Source organism: Octopus bimaculoides, chromosome 1, assembly GCF_046866305.1.
Source record: "Octopus bimaculoides isolate indiv1 chromosome 1, ASM4686630v1, whole genome shotgun sequence".
Taxonomy (NCBI): Eukaryota; Metazoa; Mollusca; class Cephalopoda; order Octopoda; family Octopodidae; genus Octopus; species Octopus bimaculoides.
In genome coordinates, this window is record NC_142928.1 from 160947206 (window position 1) to 160975087 (window position 27882).

General features: G+C 35.3%; 1 protein-coding gene across 1 annotated transcript in view; it reads left to right on the forward strand.

Annotated features, from left to right (window-relative positions):
• Nucleotides 1-27882, forward strand: part of LOC106882873 (arf-GAP with dual PH domain-containing protein 1) — a 90265-nt gene that overhangs the window by 41703 nt on the left and 20680 nt on the right. The window contains exon 2 of the mRNA XM_014933676.3: nucleotides 11904-12037. Coding sequence (XP_014789162.1) covers nucleotides 11904-12037 — 134 coding nt within the window. The remainder of the gene's footprint in view (nucleotides 1-11903; nucleotides 12038-27882) is intronic.

Below are 27882 nucleotides of genomic sequence, written 5' to 3' on the forward strand. Positions count from 1 at the left end.
GCATTGCGTTAACAACTTTTATCCAAGTTCAGGCAATAGTTTCATTGTTAACATTTTTATACTTGTCTAACCACATTTCATCAAAATCTCTAGCTTCTAACAGGATTGTGAGATAGGAATTCTCATTTGCAATCAAACTGTTTATATATCAGTTGATCTCTGCAATTGGAATTTAAAGCAGAAGAGATAAGTATATAGCAAAATATAGTTTTCAAAATGTATCCTAAGATTCTACCTCCAAGACGACCCATGTGTACTTTACACCATACCAAGCATCAAATGCTTCTGAAAAAATATAATTTCTAAAGAATTTTATGTATTTCCTGGTTCTTCATAAATTTCCTATTATCTTGTTTTCAAAATAACCATGGAATTTCTAAGTGTACTGATAAGTTTGTAAGTTTACACTTTGTGCTGTGCACCTTGATAGTAAAGGTTGCTTATATCCTATATTTGCCAGCATTGTATTCATTTAAAAACCACTAAGTTCCCGTACTGGCCTCTGTATTATATTGGGTTGGTGCATAATTATTGCGGCTTTTTTTTCAACAAATTTTATTCAACAAAAACAACTATTTAACAAAAACATCTTTAAATGATGGTGTGACCATCTGCCAAGGCAAATGGGAAGAAGTAATTGAAGTAGATGGTGAATATGCTCTGGAATAATCATTTAAAGATATTTTTGTTACATGTTGTTATTGTTTTTGTTGATTAAAATTTGTTGTAAAAAAGCCACAATAATTATGCACCAACCCAATATATATTCTTCCTCAGTGGATCTCTCTCATAAGTTGACCAAAGTCAGTTCCTTGACTTTCCTTTATTAATGGATGATCAGCTATGAAAACATTTGGATAATAATAGTGGAATCATGAACCAACAAGGAGTCCCCTACATCAGTGTTTCCCAGTCTGGAGTGCTAGCACCTCTGGAGTTGCTGGGAATATGCGAGAAACAAATTTAAATGCATAAGAAGCAAATTCAAATTAAACTCCATTTGCTTTTGAAAAACCACAAGGAAAATCTAAGAAGGGGTACTGGCTGATTTGACTTGTTATATATAAAAGAGGTATTGGATGAACAATAGGTGGGGTGCCACTGCTTGAAATAATCACTGCTAGAAAATGATGGCAAATTTTCCCTAAATCTTGCATCCTTCCATCTTAAAACGCGAAAGGAACATCAATGTATTCCTACACACTCCACCTAAAAAGTTGGAATTGTCACAATTGAAATGTCTTAGATCATTGTTTTTTCCGAATCAAAGTTGACTTGAGGAAAAAAAATCACAACAATAATAAACAATATAATTTAACTCCTCTTTATTGCCAAACTCACTGGAGAAATGGAACTCACTCTACTTATTTTATGTAATCATGTGGTCCTTGGATTCTTTAGCAGAATGTTTACTATATCATAAACATGCTGTCACTCCCCACATTTGCAGATAATGCCCAACATATGTTCAGGCTAAACATCAGCTTCATCAAACTTGCCAGTGTGAGAGGGTTTACAAAAATCACGAGCATTTGCCTTCCTCTTTGACTAAATCATTGAAAAGTAAAATAAAATTGTAAACAAAATGCCTATGAGCCATTTATCAGTTTTACTCTACTGCTTCTTCTTAGTATCACAATCTGTAAGTTGTTTTCTACTTTACAATATCTAGTTTGGACTCGACCACGAAAATTAAATGATCCATCTGTAAATAGGAAGTCAATGCTGGTAACAGGATACTAACTGGACAGTCTTAACTGTCAAGCACTAATGTATTGTGATAAACTCTCACATTGATTTTGACATAAGCATTCCTTCCCCTTGTTTAGTCAAGAAATGAAACTATCTATTATAAGTTATTTTTAGACAGAATTAACATGATTCTATGTGACAAGCATGTGACTTCAAATCAAGGTTACAGTCTATCTATCTGACTGGTTTCTTCACATTTTCCACCTAATTTACCTCACATGGCTTGGATTGATCCAAGTCTACGGAAGAGGATACTTCCACAATGTGTTGTACAATGGGATTGAATGTAGGATCTAATGATTGTAAAATGAACTTAACTGCTTGGCCAATGTGCCTATATATATATATATATATATATATATATATATATATATATATATATATATATATATCTTTCCTCTCCCGAGCGTCCAATAACACTATCCGTATCACGTCCTCACTTTGTCGTTTTTTTGTTGTTATTTTTTTTTAACCTATATATATATATATATATATATATATATTTGAAAATCCTACACGATTAGGTGAAAAGCGCTTTATTTAATTTATAAAACATGTGACATTAATAAAAATCTGTAAATGTACAAACATCCAAATTTCTGAGTACTTTAATTTTTTTCTATAATATAATTTCTGTACATCACCTCCAAACCTTCCAATATATATATATATATATATATATATATATATATATATGGAGTCCATTTTGCATCTGCTTTCCTTGATGCATGGATTAGATGGATTATCACACACTGAGCTACTTACTGCTCTCTTAGATAGTTCAGAGGATCATGTCTCACTCATACATGGTCTACTTTTCAAGATTGGATGCCCTTCCTAATACCAACCACTTTACAGAGTATACTAGGCCCACAAGCCACTGAATAGAATTCATTGGGTGCATATTATCATGGTATCAACACCAGTGAGGTTGTCTTGTCCTTTGCAAGACCAAAAGTCATTGCTACTCTATTGTCTCCATTCATTCAAGACAACATAATCAAGAGGTTATGGTGAGAAAGAGAGAGAGAGAGTAATGGTTAGCTGTATAGAATAGTAATGGTGGAAGTATGTCAGATAAACATACCTGATACAGTTCTCCCATTGCTTACATATTGTAACAAGAGAGAAAGAGAGAGGGAGAGAAAGATGAAGAGATAGGGCTGGTTGTCAGAGGTGATTGAATATAGACACATCCAAAGCTATCCCTTGTTACATGGAGTACAGTTGGAAATAGAGAAGGTGGGTGTTTACTAGAGAGATAAGATATCAATAAGGCAGTGTGGGCAGCAGATGGAGACTGAATAGGAATATAATGTCTGAGAGGTTCAAATGTTGAAAAATTATACATCCCAGGCTTCATCACTACCACTATTTTAATAATGTATTTGTGTTATTATCCTTTTAATGTTGGATTATTACAAAACCCACTTTGGTATACAGTATACTTAGAAAAATCAGTAAAGATATGACTATCTTTGAACACCTACGTACTCTACTGGTACTTCACATACTTCTCTTTATTTATAGTGACTATGTTATTCCATTCATCATGTGGGAGGGGTGTACCATTCATTATTACTAATTCCCTACATCTCCCCTTTTAAGTTTTTCTTAGGAAGTGTCAGTTTTTTATATTTACCCCACCTCCTTTTTTTGAGCTTTTTTCATACAATTTAATATTTTTTGATCTTGGTATTTATTTTCAAGAACCCTCTATTTTCTTTTCCTTTCACTTGTATTCTTGAGTCCAAACACCTACAGTGGCGTTGGTACTTGGAATGTATTGTACAACCATTCCATTGGTTCCTCCAACTTCTTTGGTTCGCTTTCCACAAATCTCTTTTTCAGTTGGTTCCTGTGTCTCTTTTGTATGCTTTTTCTACTTTTTACCCAATACATCATTTTACTTTTGCATTTAGTAATTATGTCATCTTCCCAGTTCTACTTTCCATTCTGGTATGCTTTCATATACATCTTTTCATCAACTTTAAAGACTCTTGCTATGTCTTCCCTGGCACTTTTTCTTTTCTTGCCAGGTAGCAATTTATCAAAGACTGATTTTACTTTGCCTACAAACATCAGCTCCGCTGGTGAGCTATCTGCTGGTGTATTCAGATATGGTGTCACATGGTACATTGTTAAAAATTATTATAGAGCTACCTCATCTGTGATATCCTTATTCAATTTTCTGACGGCCCTTTTGAAGGTATCGACAAAGTATTCTGCCTGTCCATTAGACCTGGTATGGTATGGTGCCATAATTTATATGTTCTATTGTGAATGTTTCGCAAAATTTTAAAAATTTGTTAGACACAAATTGTGTTCCATTGTCAGACACTATATTGTCTGAGATGCCAAATCTTGCAAACAATTTGTGTAAAAAATTTATCACAGTTGAGGCGGTTGATTTTTTTACACTTACAAATTTCTGGCCATTTCGAGAAATTATCTACTACGACTAAGTATTAAGAACCATTTAAAAGACCAGCGAAATCGTTATGCAGTCTCAACCACGAAACATCTACTTTTGAGCAATGTTTACTTTTTATCACAGGCAATTTTTCATTTTGCTGTGGCTTACATGCAGGTGTTTCACTCTGTTTTACTGCAATTTTTTGTTTCAGTCCCTCAACCACATTCAAACCTTCAACTAAACCGACTATATTTCTACTCAAAACACTTATGGGCACATTCCACAACTTGAATAGTTCCATCCACTCTGTATTGAATAAATTAAGTGAACTTTTTAATACCTATATCTGCACCTTTTTTGTTTGACCTTGAAATGTTACATTGCATACAAATTCACTGAAAAAATAAAACCATTTTCCTGTAACATCATCTACTACTATTTTAGATTTAATTAGTTTCAGCTTACTGACATATTTCCATGTTTTTTTCGTTTATAATGGTAATATCACTACCAGTGTCCAGCTGCGTTTTAATACTTGTATTTCTGATTTTCACTTTCATGAATTTCCTCATCGTTATATTATCAATTTCTTCTGATGACAAACTATTTATTCATTTTCCTTTGTTCTGACATTTGTCATCCTCATTCTACAGTGCATCTTTATGTCTTATTTTTCCACAACGAAAGCACTCCACTTTTTTAAATGGACAATTTTTCCTCAGGTGTATACCTCCACATGCAAAACATTGGTTTATTTCCTGATTTTTGTTGTGCTTTTTACAAAACACTTTCTCTATTCTGACTTTTTTGCATGTACTTTACTTGAAAACAATCTTTATGTTCAATTTCCTCTGTGTCGTGTCTTAACTTCACATTCTTCTGACACTTGCTGTAGGGTTACATCCTGGTTTTGTTACCGCTTTGCGAGAATTCTAGTTCTAAATTCTATATGTCCCCATGTAAAAATCAGGCATTTGAACATATGTGGTGTTAATTTATCCAGCTTAAATGTTTCGCATTCCCTGTTAACTCTATCTATTTTTTAAAATGTACCATGTGACACCAAATCTGAATACACCAGCAGATAGCTCACCAGCAGAGCTGATGTTTGCAGGGAAAGTAAAATCAGTTTTTGATAAATTGCTACCTGGCAAGAAAAGAAAAAGTGCCAAGGAAGATATAGCAGGAGTCTTTAAAGTTGATGAAAAGATGTATATGAAGGCATACAAGAATAGAAAGTAGAATTGGGAATTGATATAGTCTTTGTTGTTGTTTTTCTGATGTTCAGACACTTCCAATGTGTGCTGAAGAATGAGCTTTTACCACTGAAAATTTTACACTATATCTATTGTGTCATTAAAGTTTATGTCCAAAGGTTTACTTGGGAGTACATAATTACTGTATTGTTCATGTTCTGTTGCTGCCAGTTTTCTCCAGATTAAGCACGTTTTCATTTCATCATCCCAGTCTTTAAATGCTTTCTCAAAGATTTGCTCATATCTTCTGTAGTTTGCTTCAAAGGTTACTCCTTCATCTGGTTCGTATTTGAACTCTGCTATGGAGTTCACAACATAGTCTGTCAAGAACTGTATCGGCCTTTGCTTTTCCCTTGGATAACATCAGTGGTGTGGAGATGGGAGGCTGGAATGCATGGGCGACTGCTAGCCTTCCGTAAACAACCTTGCCTGAACTTGTACCTCGGAGGGTAATTTTCTAGGTGCAATCCCATGGTCATTCACGACTGAAGGGGGTCTCCTCAATATTATTTGTTGTTGTTGTTGCTTCTGTTGTTGCTCTTGCGGTTGTATCTGCTGCTGTTGTTATTCTTTCAGTTGCTGTTGTTGCAACTCAAGCAAACCGGCCAACAAATTTTCCATAATTTTACCATCTTTTTTTCATAAAATTCACACAACAAAACTTTGTGAGTTTGTTAACTTCTCGTGAGGTGTTAATTCCTTGTAGAGTTTATTAATTCCTCACAAGTTGTTTGAATTCTTGTTGCCACTGTTATAATCCTTTTAATGTTAGATTATTATAATGGTCACTTTGGAATACAGTATACTTAGTAAAACCAGTAAAGACTATCTCTGACTGCCTACTATGTACTCTGGTACTTCACATACTTCTCTTTACTTATAGTGACTAGGTTATTCCATTTGTCACTTGAGAGGGGTGTACCTTTATTACTAATCCCCTATAGCAATTTGTCATTCCCTACAACAATTTACTTACTACCAGTTGTTGCAGCCCTTTGTTTCTCCTTTGTGCAATTCAGCATCTTGAGATAAGTTATCAGTGCTCAAGGCTGTGTGTGTGTGTGTGTGTGTGTGTGTGTGTGTGCGTGTGCGTGTGTGTAGTGCAAAACCGCTATGATCTCTTTGACATTGACTGATGAGGAATCAGCTGCAGATTTTTTATGTACTATGTTTTTGTCTAATTTTTCGTCCATATCTTTGTTAAATTTATCCATTTATTGTGTTCTTTTTATTAAATGTAAAGAGATAGAAGATTGTCTGGGAAAGAAATCTGTTGCTTAATTGATTTCAGTTGAAAATTATGTATAGAGGTGGTGAGTTTGTTGTTGATTGAACCAATACTTGTTTATTACTGATTCTTATTTTATTGACCCTGGAGTAGAGTCAAAGTTAGGCAAGATTTGAACATGTTATATAAAAGTATGAATACAAAGATTGTTAGATACTTTAGTCCATTGGGATTATTGACCAAATGGTTGTACATTCAAACCTTAGTACTATTGCTTAAATAAATCACACAACTGTTCTTTCCCCAGTCTGCTGCTGGCTAATATCTGATATCTGTTCTTTGTGTATGGTTAACAACAGGAATGTTGTGCTGGTGTAAAAACACTTGCTCCATGACCTATCTTTTATCTTTTACTTGTTTCAATCACTGGATTGTGGCCATGGTGGGACAACACCTTAAAGAGTTTTAGTTGAATAAATCAAACTCAGTACTTATTTTTTTTAAAGTCTGGTACTTATTCTATCATTTTGTCTGTTGCTGAACTGCTAAGTTACAGGAACATAAACAAACCAATACCAGTTGTCAAGAGTAGGGAGACAGACACAAACACAAAAATATACATGCACACGTGATGGGTTTCTGTCTACCAAATCCACTCTCAAGGCTTTGGTCAGCCCAGGACTATAGTAGAAGACATTTGCCTAAGGTGCCAAGCAGTGAGACTGAACCTGAAATCATACTGTTGGGAAGCAAACTTCTTACCACACAGCCATTACACCTATTTCTAGCATGATTAAAAGAGTAATTAAACAGTAAAATAAATACTTAAATATATTAGTTCTGATAAATTTATGTGAAGGTGTGTGACTTAGTGGTTAGTATATTCAGCTCATGATTGTAACGTTATAAGTTCAATTCCTGGTGATGCATTGTGTCCTTGAGCGAGACACTTTATTTCACATTACTCCAGATCACGCAGATGGCAAAAATGATTAGTACCTGTATTTCAAAGGGCTAGCCTTGTCATACTTGGTGTCATGCTGAATCTCCCTGAGAACTATGGTAAGGATACACGTGTCTGTGGAGTGCTCAGCCACATGCACATTAATTTCACGAGCAGGCTGTTAGGGTTAGGGTTGATTGGATCAACTGGAACCCTCATCGTCATAACTGATGGAGTGCCAGATAAATTTGTTTTTATCAAAAAGAAAATTTATATATTATGTCTACTGTTTGGGATGGCAAAGGAAACATGTTTATAAACTTTTTTCTTTTTAAAGTGAAATAAAGAAATCATTGCTATTGTTTTATTTATACTTGGCAGACTAGTCTAGTTTATTGAATATTTGAAGATGTCTTTTTCTTTCTCTCTGGTCTTTGAGTACTTTCTTTTTCTGTCATGAAATGTGGCCTCATTTTATCGTTAAATTCAAAATGAATAAAAAAAAAAAAAAATTTTAATCAAATATAAAAATGCAAACAAAAATAAACTCAGCAAAATCATACTTGTTTCAGATTACTTAACGTAAAAACACACAAACATTGAAACAAAAGAATATTGCAAACACCCCTCCTTACTCGAGGCAGTACAGTGAGGAATTGTTGGTTGTTGTAGTCATCAAAAGGGATGGTGAGAGATATAGTTGTAAGAGATTATACTACTAGATGTGCTAAAACCTCACTGTCTTTCAATTTAGCTGTTCTATTGGCGTCATTTCCTCTTTCAAGTACTATAAACTTAGAATGAATCCCAGTTTGAAGTGCCTTTAATTAAGAGTTGAGTTCATCGTGCTTTTTGTATCCTTAGCTTATTGTCTTAGTCATGTTTTACTGAAGGTTAGTAACTATATTACGCTACAGTGTTGAGTTGCTGCTTTTTCTAAGAATTAACTTTTAGTCAAATGTATCATGCTTGTCCTTTGTGTGTGTGTGTGTGTGTGTGTGTGTGTGTGTGTGTGTGTGTGTGTGTGTGTGTATGTGTGTGTATATATATATATCTGAAAAAAATGAATAGAAAAGGGCTTTTGTGATAATTTCTCTTATATATGATAATATACGAAGGACTTTCTAGTTCTTATTCTACTATATATATCCAGTGTGTGATGGGTAAATTGTCACTATTTTATATTTTTACTTTTGCGCATTGTTTGTTTTTGATCTTGTTGACTACACAGTATAGTAGAGTCTGTTGGGCACCATCTGTGAGAAAAACAGCACCATGATGCAATTTACTGTGCCAGAAATTTGGAAACAACATGCTGTACTAGTTTGCATTCGTGCCGGAAGCTCCAATACAAACATTTGGGAGTGTTTAGGTGTCAATCTGAGGACATGTACCAAGAGTGATAAAAATCAGACATCCAGTCAACATCATGTTGTTTGAAGTGATCACTAGTGATGCCTCCATTCATTTTCCCACACAGCCTCATGCTCAACATGGAGGCCTACATCAAGTGCTTGGAGGAAGTAGTGCTGCCCTGGGTCAAGAGGGTGGTTGCTGGAAGACTCTATGTCTGGCAACAGGACTCTGCACCATGTTACACAAGCAGGAAAACACAGACTGCAACCTTCTTGATTATTATGTAAGGGATGCAGTTAAATGAGTGACCAACAAAACTCCTTGTAACACCAAAGATGAACTGAAGGCAAGGATCATGGCAACCTTCACCAACTTAAACAAGGAGACTGTCAGAAGAGTTGCAGGAGATTCTGAAGTTGTCTGGAGGCTGTTGTTGAAGCCAATTGCGATTTTACTGAATAGATTTACTTTTTAATATTTCAAAAATATTTTTATGTTATTTTGGTAAATATATCTTAAAATGAGATGTCAGTGTTATTTTCATTTTTGTGTAGTTTAGATGACAGTTTATTCACTGCACTCTGTATATACACACACATACACAAATATATATATAGGTGCATTGCTTTTCAGTTATGAAGTGACCAGTTTGATCCCCCTTCAATCTTGGACAAATATTATGTTCTCTAACCTCAGCTTCATTTGTACCATGTGAGTGAAATTGGGAAGTTGGGAACTGGACAGAAATTTATTGGATGATATTATATCCTTGCATTTGGATATAGCCTACACTGTAACAGCGTTATAACACTACAAAAACTAAATCAGTAACAAACATGTAACAAACTTATATCTCTTCTCAACAACTTGTACGAATGCCTTTACAAATGTGACTGTACACACTGCACTCTATGTCGCACTGTCAGTACATATGCGCCTTTATAAGGTTTAGAACAGTTCACTTGCTATCCCACAGGGGTGTCAGGATTTCACTACAACAAATGGCTTGTATCTGTAATTCAAAAATGTACATCCTTTTCACATACTGTGGAAGCAAGCCTCAGTCACTTATGTGTTAATTTGGGAGTAGAAAATTCCATTGATAAAATAACTGAATTTTCATGGTCAAATGATAATACCCACCCATACACACACACATCAAAGAGAATGTATTTAATATCATTCTTTTAATGTGTAGTAGTAATAACTTGGTCTGTTTAAATTACTATCTATAACTAATTGCACCTAATTTTATTAGGATCCCAAGAGTTAAGAAATGTAGGAGTTGTTATTTCTTAAATTCTTACCTCAGAAATGGTTTATTGTAAGACAGAAAAAAAAAAAAAATGGTTGGTAATTTGTTTTTGAGCAGAGGGGAGGTTGCAGGTGCTTATCTTGATTAATCTTTTTTTTAAAGTTAGTTATTTGATAACACTTTTTAGTTAATCTTTTTTTAAGAGCATATTTCCATATATTTGATAACTAATACCAATGTAAAATTTTTTAAAGGCCATTGTATCATAAATAGCTGCAAACTAAGAGATGTTGTATGTTTGTAATCATAGTGTAAGTGTTGGTATTCATTTGTCAAGTTCTTTTGTGTATGTCTCCAAACCTTTATTTGTTACTTTATTCTAATTTGAATTTCTTCTTTAAGTACTTTATATACAGTAATGACTTTATGACCTTTGTGGTTTCATACACTTTTGAGAAAGTGCAGCTCAGTGCTGTATGCAGCTGCTGTATATAATTGATGTTTCATAAGATTGCAGTGTTGAAATTGAATCTTCTCAGATGCCTTAAGAAGATGATAGCAAATTATTTCAGCTTGTCCTCCAAAGGCTTCTTTGATGTTTCACTAATCTAATAAGGTTAGAAAACATTTTGTTCAGTAAATTAGTAAAGCAAATTTTATTTGTATGCTTTCTCCAAATAGTTACCTACAAGAAGACAATCTTGTTTAAAGACTTATCTTTCATATGCTTTTGGTTTCAAAGTAAGAGGAAATGGTATTATTTGATGTACATACTAACTAATCACAAAGCACTTGTGATGATGTTGTCCTTGAGCTATGCCTATTACAATGACAGTAATGGGGGACAGATTTGTGACACTTCTGCTAAGAACCAGTTTCCATTGTGGCTCTTTTATATAAGTGAAGATTGTATAAGTATGATTGTAATATTTGAGACTATTAACCTCATCATTTAGAAATAAAGGATGTGTCACTATTTACATCTGTATTGTGTTTCAATAAGTTTAATCTCTAATCATCATCAGGTATCTTATTTTTGGATGGTTCCTAGTTTTAATCAAGTTTGGTATTACGTACATATTCAAGAGTAAGTTATCTGATAATGATAACATATCAAACCTATTAAAAATATAAATGTTTAAAAAAAATTTTTGTCCATCTCTAAAGATGTAGTTAAGTCAAAATTACTAACATCTCGAAGTTGTAGATATTTGTAAAAAATAAATTTGTAATGCCCTCCCCCCTCCCACAAAAAAAAAAAAAGAACTGACAGCCGACTGATAAGTAATGTAGTAGTGCACACATTAAAGATGTGCTTATCTTATCTTGGGATTCAGTTATTTATCTTCAAATGTGAAAAGTCTTTCCTGAAATAGGATATTTTTTATCATTGTATTTATGAAAGACTGGATATTTTTTTCCCTTCAAGTCAAATAAAATCAAGTATCTTTTCTTGAAAAATCAACTTGTAACCTACCAGTATGTAATGTAGTTAGTATTGTATTCACTCTATTTTGCATATACAGCTGTTTTTTATATATATATATATATATATATATATATATATATATATATATATATAATCGCTTCTGTCAGCATTGAATGATAAATGCTGATGCTAAGAATATAAAAAAATATATATAAAAGTTGTCAGTCATTAACCATTTTTGTTATTGTTTATATTTTTTTTATTTTAGATCCTGAGTGGGCATCATGTACATTAGGTATTTTCCTTTGTCAAGACTGTGCTGGAATACATCGCAGCCTTTCAACTGGTGTCAGTCGAATAAAATCTATACATTTGGACAGATGGGAAAACGAACAGCTTCAGGTGAATTTTTTGAATTTATATACCTAAAAAACATTAGTTGTATCAATTATTCTAATGACAAGCTCAAAGACTTATTTTTATGGCTTAGTCAGAAGTAAAAAGGTAGTACCTATGACCTTTACAGGAACATCATGCTTTTAGGAGAGGTGGAGGGGGAAGAAACTATGACTTATGATGCTGCAGTAGAAAGTTGAACATTAGGATATCAAATTGTCTGCCCTGAGACTAGAGATGTGGTCTGAATACTTGCAATGGATTAGATTTACCATCTAGTTTTACCTCTCAAAGCACTTGCCTAAAATGATATGCCACAAGATCAAGCCCAGTGCCATATAATTGAGAAGCAAAATTCGCAAACCATTTACACAATGTGAGGTTAAGGTGTTGATTTACTGATTACATGATTTCAAATCTTAGTACAACTGTTGTGTAAAGTCCTTAACTTGGTTTGCTCCAGTTTGCCTGACAAAAACCGGTTTCACTTGTACTTCACGTGAGTAGTCCGCAGTAAGATACTCTTTCTAAACATAAGGACACAGGAAATATGTCAAGGCCGACAGGAAGCGGTGCTGCCTCCTAGCGCTAAATAGCGGTAGTATTATTCTCTTCATGGGACTGTCACATTAAGTTGGCAGCATACAACTACTTTATCGCATCACTACTGCATAAATCTCTCTGAGAGATGTAGAAATGTATTATTTCTATTTTTGAAATCAGTGAATGTGTTTTGCTAGAATTATTATATGTTTACGAGAGTTTGATGGGCATCTCCAACTAGCAGGCCATTGCTACTCCAGACTGATGACAAGCAAAGACTCAGAAACATGTCTCTAGATGCAGGCTTAGTTGAATGGAGGTGCTTGTCTCCCCCTTGTAAACATAAGGACACAGGAAATGTGTCAAGGCCGACAGGAAGCGGTGCTGCTTCCTATGGCTAAATAGCAGTAGTATTATTCCCTTCATGGGACTGTCACATTAAGTTGATAGCATACAACTACTATATATATATCATTGAGTCCAGAATTGGGGGAAGGCTAGTTCTGCTTTCAGTAAGCTTTATCACAGGCTTTGGAACACCCACGACACATTGTTGAAGGTGAAAGTCTATGTACATAAGTCAGTGGTCTTGACCACATTGCTTTATGGTGCTGAATCTTGGACTCTGTACCAAAAGCACATCAACCAGCTTGACACTTTTCATATGTGATGCTTGCTTATTATGTCCAACATAAAACTGAGTAACCATATCCATAACAGTGAGGTACTAACAGAATGCAACATGTTGAGTGTTGGGGCCATCCTTGTCAGAATACAGCTTGGATGGTCGGGTCGTCTCTCACATGTGGGTGATATCAGTGTTCTGAAGCAGCTTCTCTTTGGCTGGTTCCCAATGGGAGGGTCAGCTGGGAGCCACTCTTGTGCTTCAGGTACAAACTGGGAGATGGTCTGGGGCAGTGTGGCATTCCTTTTTCTGCCTGGGAAAACAAAGTATCAGAACGCAGGACCTGGCACCAGTCCTGCTTTTCTTCAGTTAAAAAATTTGAGCCAAGTCAACTCTAGCATTGGGACCAACTTTGTGCAAGCATCAGGGCACACTGGGAAAACATTCTTTTAAATGGAAACCTTACTTGTCATTGTGATTTTTGGCAGAAAGCAAAGCAGGCCTTGCTGTCCACTCAAGAAAGCACACAATGAATGATCCACAAGCACTCAAGCAAACTGGGTCCTCAACTCGTTCCATTTGCCAAAAGGTTTTCAAGGCATCAGCTGGCCTCAAGAGACATATTTGTGTCCATAGAACATGAGTAATGCTTTACTGAACCCTCATTTGTTCACGACAAGAGAATCCATGTTATATATTTAATAGAATTGGAAGGTTCACTGCTGCTCATTAGTTTCATCTTGGTTTGGAATCTTTAGTCAAGAAAATAAATGTTTATGTGTCCAAAGATTCCTGACCCAGGATGAAACTGTTATTTACTCAGTGTTAAGGAATCTTCCAGTTCTCACTGTAAATGTTGACAAACATTGAATTCCCACTTTATTTTTAGAGGTAGATGTTCATAGTACACTGTAAAATACTCATGCACACACACACACACACACACACACACTATATATATGTATATATATATATATATATATATATATATATATGTATATATATATATATATATATATATATATATATACTCTCTTTTACTTGTTTCAGTCATTTGACTGCAGCCATGCTGGAGCACCGCCTTTAGTCGAGCAAATCGACCCCAGGACTTATTCTTTGTAAGCCTAGCACTTATTCTATCGGTCTCTTTTTCCCGAACCACTAAGTTACGGGGACGTAAACACACCAACATCGGTTGTCAAGCGATGGTGGGGGGACAAACACAGGCACACAAATATATACATATATATACAACAGGCTTCTTTCGGTTTCCGTCTACCAAATCCACTCACAAGGCTTTGGTCGGCCCGAGGCTATAGTAGAAGACACTTGCCCAAGGTGCCACGCAGTGGGACTGAACCCGGAGCCATGTGGTTGGTAAGCAAGCTACTTACCACACAGCCACACCTGCGCCTATATATATGTATGTATATATATATATACATATATATATATACATATATATATATATATATATATATATATATATATATATATATATATATATATATATATATATATATATATATATATCCATCTTATTTGTGCAAGCAGCAAAAATTTAATTTAAAACTATAAAATAAAGTACTAAAATGTTGTATATTTTTAAATTAGCTCTCCTGAATATTGCGTTTTAAATTGTAAATAGATAAGTGACTTAAGTAATAGCCTCTCATAAAATTCTGCTGTTTTTTTTTTTTTTACTCGTTATCATCCTTTAAATGTTTGTATGTATTAGAAAATGAGGTTGGTTTGTGTTAAGAAGTCGACTTTGCAATCTTGTGGTTCTGGTTCAGTTGCACTATGAAAGGCTTTAGGGAAATGTCTTCTCCTGCAATCACGTGAGAGGAGTTTGGTTGGTGAAAATTGTCATGATGCCCATTATGTGTGTGTGTGCGTGCACACATGCGAGCGTATGTGTGTGTGTGTGTGTGTATATATGTAAGTCTTTGTTCACTTCTGTATCAAGTTGTGTCCATTTGTCAAAACGGTAACTTGGCCATTTGTTATATTAAGATAAATAAAATAAACACTGGGGGCCAGTATGGTAGACTAAAACCCTTCAGGACGGTGCTCTAAGCATGACCACAGTCAAATTACTGGAATAAGTAAAAGCATAAAAATGTGTCAGAAAATATTTTGGAAAATAAATGTATGTGCTAGAAAGTAGACGTTTGTATGTGTTAGAAAGTAAATGATTGTATCATTATCATCATTGTTGTTTAACATCTGCTTTCCATGCTGGCATGGGTTGAACAGTTTGATTGAGGGCTGGCAAGCCAGAAGGCTGCACCAGGCTCCAATCTGATCTGGCAGAGTTTCTACAGCTGGATGCCCTTCTTAACACCAACCACTCCGAGAGTGTAGTGGGTGCTTTGTATGTGCCACTGGCACGAGGGCCAGTCAGGCGGTACTGGTATAAACCACACTTGAATGATGCTTTTTACGTGCCACCAGCATTGGACCAGTCAGGCAGTTCTGTCATCGGCCATGACAGGGACTTCACTTGACTCATCAGGTCTTCACAAGCGCAGTCTATTGCCCAATGATTGAAGGGTACTCTTAGATGGGCTGGTTATGCTGCACTGGCATAGGCCACGGTTATGTTTTCACTTGGTTTGTCTGGTCTTCTCAAGCACAGCATATCTCCAAAGGTCTTGGTCACTTATCATCACCTCCGTAAGGCCCAACGTTCGAAAGTTGTGCTTCACCACCTCATTCCAGGTTCCCTCTACAGCTAGGGTATGACACATTTTCACACAGCTGTTCTCATCCATACGCAACACATGACCATACCAGCACATCTGATGCTTCTTATGTCCAACTTTCTCTTGGCGCTTACACTCTGTTGTGTATGCACATTGACATTACACACCCAGTGGAGCATACTAGCTTCATCCCTTGTAAGCTTACGCATGCCCTCAGCAGTCATGGCCCATGTTTCACTGCTTTTAGCACGGCTGTTCGCACACATGCGTCATACAGTCTACCTTTTACTCTGAGCAAGAGGCTTTTTGTCACCTGCAGAGGTAGGAGTTCTCTGAATTTTGCCCAGGCTGTTCTTATTCTAGCAGCTACACTCTTATTCTGGAGTTTGTATGTATTATAAAATAAAATGTTTGTATGCATTAAAAAATAAATGTATGTGTTAGAAACTAAATGTTTGTATGCGTTAGAAAGTAAATGTTTGTATGCGTTAGAAAATAAATGTTTGTATGTGTTAGAATGTAAATGTTTGTGTGTGTTATAAAATAATTGTATGTATGCATTAGAAAATTACCATATGTATGTTTTCCGAAAATAAATGTATGTGTTAGGAAGTAAGTGTTAGAAAATAAATGCGTCATCTTCATTTTTTCATCCATTTTTCCATGCTTGCATGGGTTGGACAGGTCTTCTCCGATACAGCATCTCACCATTTGTCATGGTAACACATCATCTCCTTCATGAGGCTCAAGTATCCTGGGATCAGCTTTCACCACATCTACCCATTGTCCTCCTCAGTTTTCTTCTTCTGCAGGTTCTTTCTACTTGGCTCTCTTGGCATTTCTTCACTCAATTGTAATCCTCCATATGCATCACGTCTGCACCTGCACAGTCTTTTCTCTTGCACACTAAATTTGATTCCTCTTATATTCATTTTTTTTTTTTCTTCAACCAGCTCATTTGTGCTCTGTCGTTCATGTACATTATCATTTACACATTCTGTGGAGCATGCTTGCTTCATTTCTTTCCAGCTTCCACACATCCTCCACATTCATTGCCTATGTTTTGCTATCATCCAACACATTGCACTTTGTACACAAACATTTACCCTTTACTCAAAGAAAGAATTCCTTTGTTGTTAGCAGAGGTAATATATCCCCAAATGGTTTTCACTCTGTTCATAATCTGGCCACTATGCTCTCTCCCACTAATTAGGTCATCTAGGTAAGAGAAGCTATTATGCACCCTTCCAAGCATTTGAAGGGATATATTTTTCTGTGCCGGTTCCATCAATTCTTAGGCATCTGCCACATATGAAGTCTTTCTATGTTAGTTGGCTTATGACCCCATTACAGTGGTGACATGGTGGTGGAATTGTACAGTAGATGTCGCTGGTGAGTACTGCCTATAGATGTAATTTGTGGCTTAGAGTGAACTGTCTCTGAGAAATTTTCAGTTGTCCTTTATGTTAAAGGTCTCTTTCTGTTCCTCCTCCTCCTCCTCCTCAATGTATGTATCTATCAGAGGCACCTTTCAGGTTTAACACCTTCCTACACCAGATTGTCTTATCTCTTAGTCTGTCTAAATTCTACTCTGAAGTCACTAACCATTAGTCTAGTCTATGTAGAGTGATACATTCTGTACTGGTGAAAGGTTTAGTAATTACAACCATCTGTTTCTGTATTTTCTGTTGAGTATGAAGTTCATTTGGTTTGTGTGATTAAGTGACTGACCAATTTCCTTAGGCCAGTGTTGCAAATGGCTTGATCATTTGCATTACAGAATTTCAAGAGTTTTGATCCCTCCTCATTTTTTGTACCATATTCATAGCCTCCTTGTTTCTGTAACACGTCCATCAAAGTCACCAGCTATGATAATAAGATCACTGTCATCCATTAGCAAGGTAGTCTGCAAAAGGATTTTATGGAGATAGTCCTTTTGCTTACCTGTCAGTCTTGATTATGATGCATTTGCAGAGAATGTGGGAATGCTACTGTTGTCATGTTGCTTATGACTAGTTTGAACGAAATTATCCTGTCCCATACTTGAATGTATCCTGTCACATATTTCAGTTACTTAATTCATTTCTCTGCCAACAGAATGCATACTCTACCTATTCTATTGCTGTTACCCATCCAGAATTTGTACCTGTATTCTTTGTCCCTGAGTAATCTAGTTGAGGAGTTTCTTTATCTAATTGCTTGCATACAGCACATATTCATTTACCTATGCCCCTGAATCTTGACAATCTATCCAGTATTGACGGTAACAATCTTGAATTTTTGTACTTAGTAAGAAGCAGTGGGGAATTTGATGGTGAATGAATTATTGCTTGTTGTCTGCAACTGAAAGGAAGAAGAGTTTGTGCAATTGTTTGATGAGAGTCGAGAGTTTCTCACATATGGCCAAATGTGTTCATCTGCCCCCCCCCCCCACTGCCATGTGCAACACTAGCATGGTAAGTGTTAGTCATGTATGTGTAAATATGTCTATCATAATTTTGGCATGGTTTTATTGGTTGGTTGCCCTTCATATCATCAGAAAACTTTACAGCATGGACAAGGTGAATTTTATTGTACCATCAGCATTAGAGAGAAACTTTCTGCCAGGGCTAAAGGTGTCTCTACACTGTGTCACTTTTTATTCAGAGTTATTGCTCTGCTACACATGTTTTCTTCACTTTTTGTCTGTTAAAAAATATATGTTGTGTGTGTTGGAAATGTTCACAATATTTTTTTTTGTTACCTATTTATATCTTTCTGTTATAGCTGAAATAAATTCAACTTTTTGTCAATGCAATAGTTTCTTAATGTTTTTGTATTCCTTTTGTCATATACTGTTAACTTTTTAAAGTGTTTAATTTCTAGTGAAAATCTTTTAAGCCCTTCTCTTTCACTTCAATAAATTTTAACAAATAGACATAGACATGGTCTAGAAAATTGCAGTTCTCTAGAATGTAAATGTTGTTATGACATTTTCACAAAACATTTAAGCATGAAGGTTCATATACATGTTTTCTTAGACATATCAAATTATTTTTGAAATTCTTGATGTATCTTTCAAATCATGAACAATAGCTAACTCCCCCCCCCCCCCAAAAAAAAAATAATTAGAAAGACTTCTATCATTGGCATAAATCCACATAACTGTTTAAAGGAACTCTGGCAGCAGTAATATCAAATTGTGTATTTGACTGGTACTTATTTTATCAACCATAGAAGAATAAGACAAAAATCAATCTTGGTGGGATTTGAATTCTGAACATAAACATTACTAAATACTGCTCAGCATTTTTTTGGCAGTCTACCAATTCTGTTAATCCACTAATAGTGATTTCTAATATTGGCCACCAACTTTGAGACAGGAGCAGTTAATTGAATTACTCAACTTGTTTGAACTTATTGACCCTGGAAAGGTGAATAGTAAGTTCAACCTTGGCAGAGTTCAAATTCAGAATGTAAAGATACATAACTAAATACTGTGAGGTATTTTTTTCTGGCACCCTTTCAATTCTGATATCTGTTAACACTCTTTAAGATAAGTCTAATACACTATATATGTCTATATATATATATATATATATTTATATACTCATAACTATTTTCTTTTAATAATAATTACTTTGCACATTGGCACAGGATACAAAAGGGGAAGATAAAATTGATTGAATTAACTCTAGTATACTTATTTTATCAGCCATAGTTAAGCCAACTCATTATTTTGGGTTTGTGAAACAAATAATATTCTTCTAAGTGAATTGGGTGGGGAGAAAGGAAAAGGAAAAGAATTAGGAAGGGATGCAAATTTAAACAAGGTATTCAGTAGAGCCTGGGAAGTGATACACATTACTGGTGAAAATAGATGTGGATTCATCAGTTTGGTTTTGAATTTTTAATCTTAGAAATATGCACTAAACACAAATGAAATTTCAATACTGCAATATTACATCATCATTTAATGTCTGTTGTCCATGCTGGCATGGGTTGACAGTTTGATCAGAGCTGACAAGCTGGGGTTCTGCATCAGACTCCAGAAAAATAAATCAGCAATGCATTGTGTTCAAATATTAGCCATACAATCTTGTTAGTCCAGGTTTGTTTCCACTGTGTGACACTTAGGCAAGTGTCCTTTTATTGCCTGTGTTGATTGTGGAATTTGGTAGGTGGGAACTGCAGAAATCAGTCGCGTGCAGGCACATGTGTGCTCCTGTGTGTTTGTTTACAGTGGCCTAAAAGTTAGTATTGACATTTATGTTGTGTTCTTTTATATCCTGTGACTTCATGGTTCAATAAATAGAATCAATAAAATAAGAATCCAATTGAAATAAGTGCCAGGAACAATATAATTGGCTAAAACTGTTGAAGGCAGTATCCTTGTAAGACTGCAGTTTGGTGATTGAAACCAGTAAAAGAATAAAGCAAAAATAACTGTCAGAGATAGGTCAAAAGAATTACAGAAGGAATGGTTTGCAGAAATAAAGCTCTAGGAATGACAAGAAAAGAAATTCTTACTTCACCAGTCCATGCATTATTGAAGCATGACATAACAACACCCTCAAATTGCTCAGCATTGATATCATTTTATAGCTTCTATACATCTACTTTATACAAGAAGCATTGTTCACTCCATTCAAAAAAAAAACAAAAAAAAATCCCGAGTGAAAAGTTCAACTTTAAATGAAAAGATTCAGTGTTTGAAGAACTAAAGATAAGGTCAAAGTTTTGATCTTTAATCTAAATCACTATTTTTTACATCCTTGATAGCACAGCATTTGGATCAGACATCAAATGCTATTCCTAGTTATGGCTTTACTTGAAGTCACTGACCTGCAGATATTCATCAACATCTGTCTCAGCATCCAGGGAGGTTCTGCAAAAGTCACTGCATTACTTCCACTGACTAATAAATAAAAATTTATAAATGAAATCGTGTTATTAGTGTTGGAGCATCTATCTGCTGGTTATTCTTTCTAGTATTGGACTAACACATGGAAGACAATGCATCTTTATCCAGAAAAATAGTGTAGTGCTTAGAGCAGAGAATGAATTTCTGATCTTTTGAATCTATTGTCCTGCAACCATTATTTCTCTCTAAAAACCAATTAACCAATCATGCTGTTTGAAATATTTGGCTTGTTAAATTTAAAATACCCTGGCATTACTTCCTTCGAGGTGGAGGCATAATGGCCCAGTGGTTAGGGCAGTGAACTCACGGTCATAGGATCACGGTTTCGATTCCCAGACCGGGCATTGTGAGTGTTTATTGAGAGAAAACACCTAAATCTCCACGAGGCTCTGGCAGGGGATGGTGGCGAACCCTGCTGTACTCTTTCACCACATCTTTCTCTTACTCTTACTTCCTGTTTCTGTTGTGCCTGTAATTCAAAGGGTCAGCCTTGTCACACTGTGTCACGCTGAATATCCCCGAGAACTATGTTAAGGGTACACGTGTCTGTGGAGTGCTCAGCCACTTGCACGTTAATTTCATGAGCAGGCTGTTCCATTGATCGGATCAACTGGAACCCTCGACGTCGTAAGTGACGGAGTGCCAACAACTTCCTTCGAAGTAGAAACAAAAATAATATAGTAGAATATCTTATGAGAAATACTATTCACTTTGATATGTTATTGCATGTCTGAATAACATTTCTAATGTTCTTAAGTTTATGCAGTCTTTTGTTTGATATCAGCCAAAAGGTACAATGAGCATTGGAATTATTTATAGACCCCCCCCTCCCTACCGTTTATGTTTTAATGATGTTATATAGGTCAAATAATTTAATGAGTAAAAATAAGGAAAAGAATGTTTCTAAACGTTGGTTCATACAAAATGTAATCATATAGTTGCAGTCTTTGTAGTATAAGGAGTATTATTGTTAACTGGTCAGACCAGCTGTTAATACAAAGATGAAAAACTAAATAACAGAGAACATTTAAGAGAGTTTAATCAAGTGAAAACAATAAAATATAGGTGGGTTGTTATTGATCTTTATGAAATGAAAATAAAAACGAATTGATTTTTGGTATATATTCAAATAACTATTCTCTCTTCACAAAAGACTGGCATTTCTTCTTTTTAATTTATTTCACTACTGAAGAAGGTGTGTCCTTGATCTGATGATCTTTTAATATTACAATGAAGTTGATGTTGGCAGTTATTGAGATTTTTTTTTTGTTTTTTTTGTTTTGTTTATTTTTTAAAGTTGGGAGTGTAATAACAAAATGGGACTAAATAAATAGATGAATTCAGTTTTAGAGAATCAAACTAGTTACGTCAATTTTTATTTTGGTGCGGAAAACTTAACATGAAGAATGATATAGTGGAGGTTAGGCAGTGCAATGAGATGTAAAAAAAAAAAAAAAAAAAAAAAAAAAAAAAAAAAAAAAAAAAAATTTAGTACAGTATTTTATCTGTGGTCATGGTTGCATTCAGTATTTTGGTGGGCAGAGAGTCGATTGTAGTAAATATGAGGTGGGGAGGAAATAAAATCATTGAGACAACAGTGAGTAAGCATGTTTAATAAAAAAGTTCAATGGCTACTGGATATAATCAGGATGTTAGACTAAAGTGGTTGTATGGCATATGTGATTATTCCATAATAGGTAAAGTTTTGGTAGATATATTTTCAGCTTAGAAAATGACTCAAATACAATTTTTATATCCAAAGTTCCAAGAGATGACCTGTTCCAATTGGGATGGTGGGGAAATTCTTCAGGATGGAATCGTTTATGTAAAGTGAGATTTCTGAAGATAAATAATAGTTTGTATTCTTATACTATTAAAGGCTATCAAATGTTGCTTGTTTCTACAAACTTTAGTTTTCTTTGGATATAAAAATTGTATATGAGTTATTTTCTAAGTGAAACTTCCAAGAAATGACTTGTTCCAGTTGAAATAATGGGGAAATTCTTCAGGATGGAATCATTTATAAAAAGTGAGATTTCTGAAAATAAATAAAAGTTTGTATTTTTAGGCTGTCAAATATTGCTTGTTTCTACAAACTTTAGTTTTCTTTTAGATGCAGAACTGAATTTTGTTAATGAGAAATGGGAATTAAAAATGAGACAATGAAAACAGCAAATAATGTAAGGTAGTGTTGTCAACATCAGTGGGTTGAAGAATATCTGCCAGATATGATGTATAAATTTGATAATCATCATCATTTTTAATGTCCACTTGTCCATGCTCACATGGGTTGGACAGAATTTTGTTGAGGCAGATGTTGCCAACCCTGACCAGACATGTTTTCACAGAAGATTAGGAATGAAGGACACAACTTGCATGATGGAGACATTTATTAACGACTATCATGATGTCAAGAAAAGGAATCAGTTACACAAACAGACCCCCCCCCCCACACATATATATATATAGGCTCAGATGTGGCTGTGTGGTAGAAAGCTTGCTTCCCAACCACTTGGATCTGATTTAAGTCCTACCATGTGACACCTCGGGCAAGTGTCTTCTGCTTTAGCCTTGGGCCAACCAAAGCCTTGTGAGTAGATTTTGTAGACAGAAACTGAAAGAAACATGTCACATATATATGTGTATGTGTATGTGTGTGTGTTTGTTTTTGTGCCCCATCACCACTTGCAACCTGTGTTGGTGTATTTATGTCTCTGTAACTTAGCAGTTTGGCAAAAGAAATCAATAGGCTTTTTTTTTTTTTTTTTAAAGTACTGTGGTCAATTTATTTAGCTAAAATTCTTCAAGGCAGTGCCCCAGCATGGCTGCAGTCTAATGGTTGAAACAAGTGAAAGATATGTATATGACAGGCTTCTTTCAGTTTCTGTCTACCTAATTCACTTACAAGACTTTGGTCAGTCCAGGGTTACAAAAGAAGACATTTGCCCAGGATGCAATGCAATAGAATTGAACCCAGGACCATGTGACTGGGAAGTACTTCTTATTACACATCCATGCTTGTGAATTAAAAATTAGTCCCAGCAAAATAGATACAACATAAGAAAAAAGACAAGTGGTAACCCTAAGCATAAAAATTAATTTTTCTTTGAAGGTATTTTTAACTTCCTTCAATTGTCTCCCTTCTGTAAGGGTTACCCACGACTGCTAGGATTTGTTTCCTTTTTCCAAGTGGATCATGCTAGGGCACCGTCTTGAAGGGTTTTTTAGTTAAACAAATCAACACTTGGACTTAGTTTTTTTTTAAAGCATAGTACTTATTGTTTCAGTCTCTTTTGCTGAACTGCTAAGTTACAGGAACATAAACTCGCCAACACTGGTTGTCAAGAGGTGATGAGGGGACGAACACAAAGACACACACACACACACATATGATGGGCTTCTTTCAGTTTTCATCTACCAAATCTACTCACAAGGCTTGGGTCAGCCTGAGGCTATAGTAGAAGATGCCCAATGTGCCATGCTGTGGGACTGAACTAGGAACCATGTGGTTGGAAAGCAAGCTTCTTACCACACAGCCACGCCTGCACCTATAACCATGCAGTCATGCTTGTGCCTATTGAGATTTTTTTGTCTTTTCTACATATGTTATTTGCTACATTACCACAGTACATGGATAATAGATTCAATCACTGCCTGGTGACTGTGTGAGGGGAGTTATAAAGAAAAAAGAACAAAATTAATCACAATGATTTGTAAATGGAAATAGACAATATGTGTTGAATGAAAAAGTTATGCGATGGTAACAGCTGAAGTGAAAGGGGGTTGTGGAGAGCAAGTTTAGGATTAGTTAGAAATCAGCAAGCCAACTATGCAGCAATGTAGAACTGTTCAACTTGATGTTAACGTTTCTCAGTCAAGGACAAAGGGATAGCATTTCAAATACAATTTGACATTTTTGTTGGCAGTTTTTGTTAAGTCACTAAAATATGATGTAATAACAGGGTATGTGAATAAATTGGTGGAAATGATAGATCTTCCTACACCTTTTCAACAACACCATCCCTTCCATCATCATCACATCTGCAACATTTTAACATTTTCAGTGCTGGTGAGAAGTTTCGTTCAGATCCTGATAACGTTATGATTTTGACCTACTCTTTACATGCAGCTGGTGGAGATTAGCTGTTGTAGTCTACCCCAAGTTTCTTCACTGTCTTCTTTTCATCCAGTTCATTTTTAATCAACAACTTACTTTTTGTGATACATTTCAAAGATTATAAATTTCTGTGATTAGTTGTTATCTACTTCTTTCATTTTTAACTATTTTTATGTAATGAATCTATTTTTGAAAAAAAGATTAATGACTGCAATGTTCTACTGGACTTCTGTTCCCTTGACCTTTACATTGAACCAAGTTACAATATTTGAGTTATGTTACTAGGTAAGGCAACTACTGCCTTATTGATAACAAGTTTCATTCTTCATGGTTAAGTCTTTTGTTATTATTATTTATCTCCAGATAAGACTCATCAAGTAGACCTATTATCAAAAGCATTCCAGCTTTGACTATCCCATTATTAATTCAAACAGTGTATCTTAGACTATATTACCAAATGTGTTCTATATTTTAAAGAGACAATTGGAGGAGATTTAGCTGCTATTTCCAGATATAATGACCACATAGAAGCATCATTTCTGGCTCTAAATATGTACACATATTTGAAGTAACTGTATTTAAATATCCATTAGCTTGAGAAAAAAAAAAGCTATAAATAGAGTTAAAACTGTTAAGGTGTGGTAAAAAGTTTTCTTCCCAGCCACATGGTCCTGGGTTCTATGCTACTGCATGATACATTGGGCAAGTGATAAAGCCTTGTGGGTGGGTTTGGTTGATGGAAACTGAAAGAAGCCTGTTGTGTGTGTGTGTGTTTGTGTTTCTCCCCTACCACCACTTTACAACTGGTGTTGGTTTGTTTACATCCCTGTAACTTAGCAGTTCAGCAAAAGAGATCAATAAAGTAAGTACCAGGCTTAAAAAGAAAAATAAGTACTAGTGTTGATTTGTTTGACCAAAACCCTTCAAAGTGGTGCTACAATATGGTTGTTCTCTAATGACTGGCATAAGTAAAGGAAGATGAATTAGCTTCTTTTTGAAATTTATATTTTGATATATAGAATTTGTTAGGATATCATCTTTGTCATGTTGTGGATACTACAGCTGTTCATTTCTTTGTAATAGTATTAGTACAAATTCTGAATAAATAACGGCACGCGAGTGGATAGAATAAAACTTATTGTTAACAGAAAAATGGATTGAGTAATAGAGGTAATCATAATATGTGACCAAAATGATTAAGCTTAGACTAGTTATAGACATGACAATAGTGATCTCTACATAGATGTTGCAACAGAACATCATTTTCAATGTGGAACTTTGGAACTGGTGGTGAATTGGCAGAGGCTTTACAACATGAGGCAAAATGCCTTGCACTATCTGTTCCAGCTCTCTGCACTCTGAGTTAAACCCCACCATGGTCAACTTTGCCGTTTTTCTTTTTGGGATTGTTAAAATAAAGTGTAAATGCAGGTGGGTTAGCAGAATTGTTAGAAGACCTTGTGATTTTTGTCCCGGCTCTTTGTGTTCTGATTTGAGGATAAATTGTGGTTATGGACACTGCCTTTCTTTCCTAGAATAATCAATAAAAAAATGTTTATATATTTTGTCTGTGGCATTGTCATCATAGTCAGGTACTCTCCAGAAGTTCTGATCTCAAGTTGATTCTTATTGAAGCCATTTTACTATTTCAACTCAATTGAAACATTGAACTTTTATTGGAAACAACCTCTTCTCTGCATATGCTCCACAGGCAGAACTGACAACTAAGCAAAAGAACTATTTCTATATGGTCTTCTCATAAACTTCTTTGATAATAGGTAGTAGTAACTGCATTGTAGCTGGAGACTTTAATGAATTTATTAGTCAACACTATGATGGCTATTCTGATGAACATGAAACTATTATTTTTATGGTACAGAAATGAAACTGAATCAAGGTTCATGGTGTTTTGTAGTGCTGATGACCTAGTTATTTACTGTCCAACTATCTCATCACCAAGGGAACACATCAGCTAGTTAGATTTCATAGATGCCAGGAAATGGCATAGACAGATGGTTGTGAACACTAAATTTTTGTCTAGTAAAGAAAGTATCACTCAACATAGATTAGTGATTAGTGACATTAGCATTAGAGCTAGATTGACAAATTTGAACAAAGATCATCATCATTGTCATTTAACATCCATTGTCCCTGCTGGCATGGGTTGGATAGGTTGACCAGGGCTGGCAAACTGGAAGGCTGCACTAGTCTGTTTTCTCGTTGTTTCTACGTCTGGATGCCCTTCCTAACACCAAACACACTGAGAGTGTAATGGGTGCTTTTATGTGCCATTAGCATGGGTTCCATTTGTATGACACCGGTATTTGTCATGACTGTGGTTTTACTTGGCTTGATGGGTCTTCTTCTCAAGCATAGCATAATGCCAAATGGTCTCAGTCCTTGCCTCTGTGAGGCCCAACACTCAAAAAGTGCTTTTACATGCTACCAGCACAGGTGCCATTTGCGTGACTCCTGTATCTACCATGACTGCAATTTTACTTGGCATGATGGATAATATATCCCTTGGCTATTTGTAAGTTCAAAGTCATGTGAGGTGAAACATATAGTAATGAAGAGAAGATAGAAGATAAAGAAGTTTCTACAAAACAGCTTGCTTGCAAGCTATAGACCACATCTGTGGATGGAGCAATGTTCCAACCAGAGACAAAGTGAGAAGGTGGTGAAGTTTGTCACTAGATCGTTATATGAACTAAAATAGAATCAGGCCTGTAAAAAATGATTGAAAGTGGGTATCAAGAAACAATATAAGTTAGCTTCAAAGGAAGCTATAGAAAAGGTATATTTAATATGGGACAAACTGAAAGCAAATGGTTTGCCAATGTTCTGTAGTGTGAGGTGTTTTATATTGCAAAGCAGTGTGTCAGTATGAACCAGGACACTGTTGGTGAAGTACATCTATAATGATAGTGTGGTGCACTTGTCCTCATTGATGCT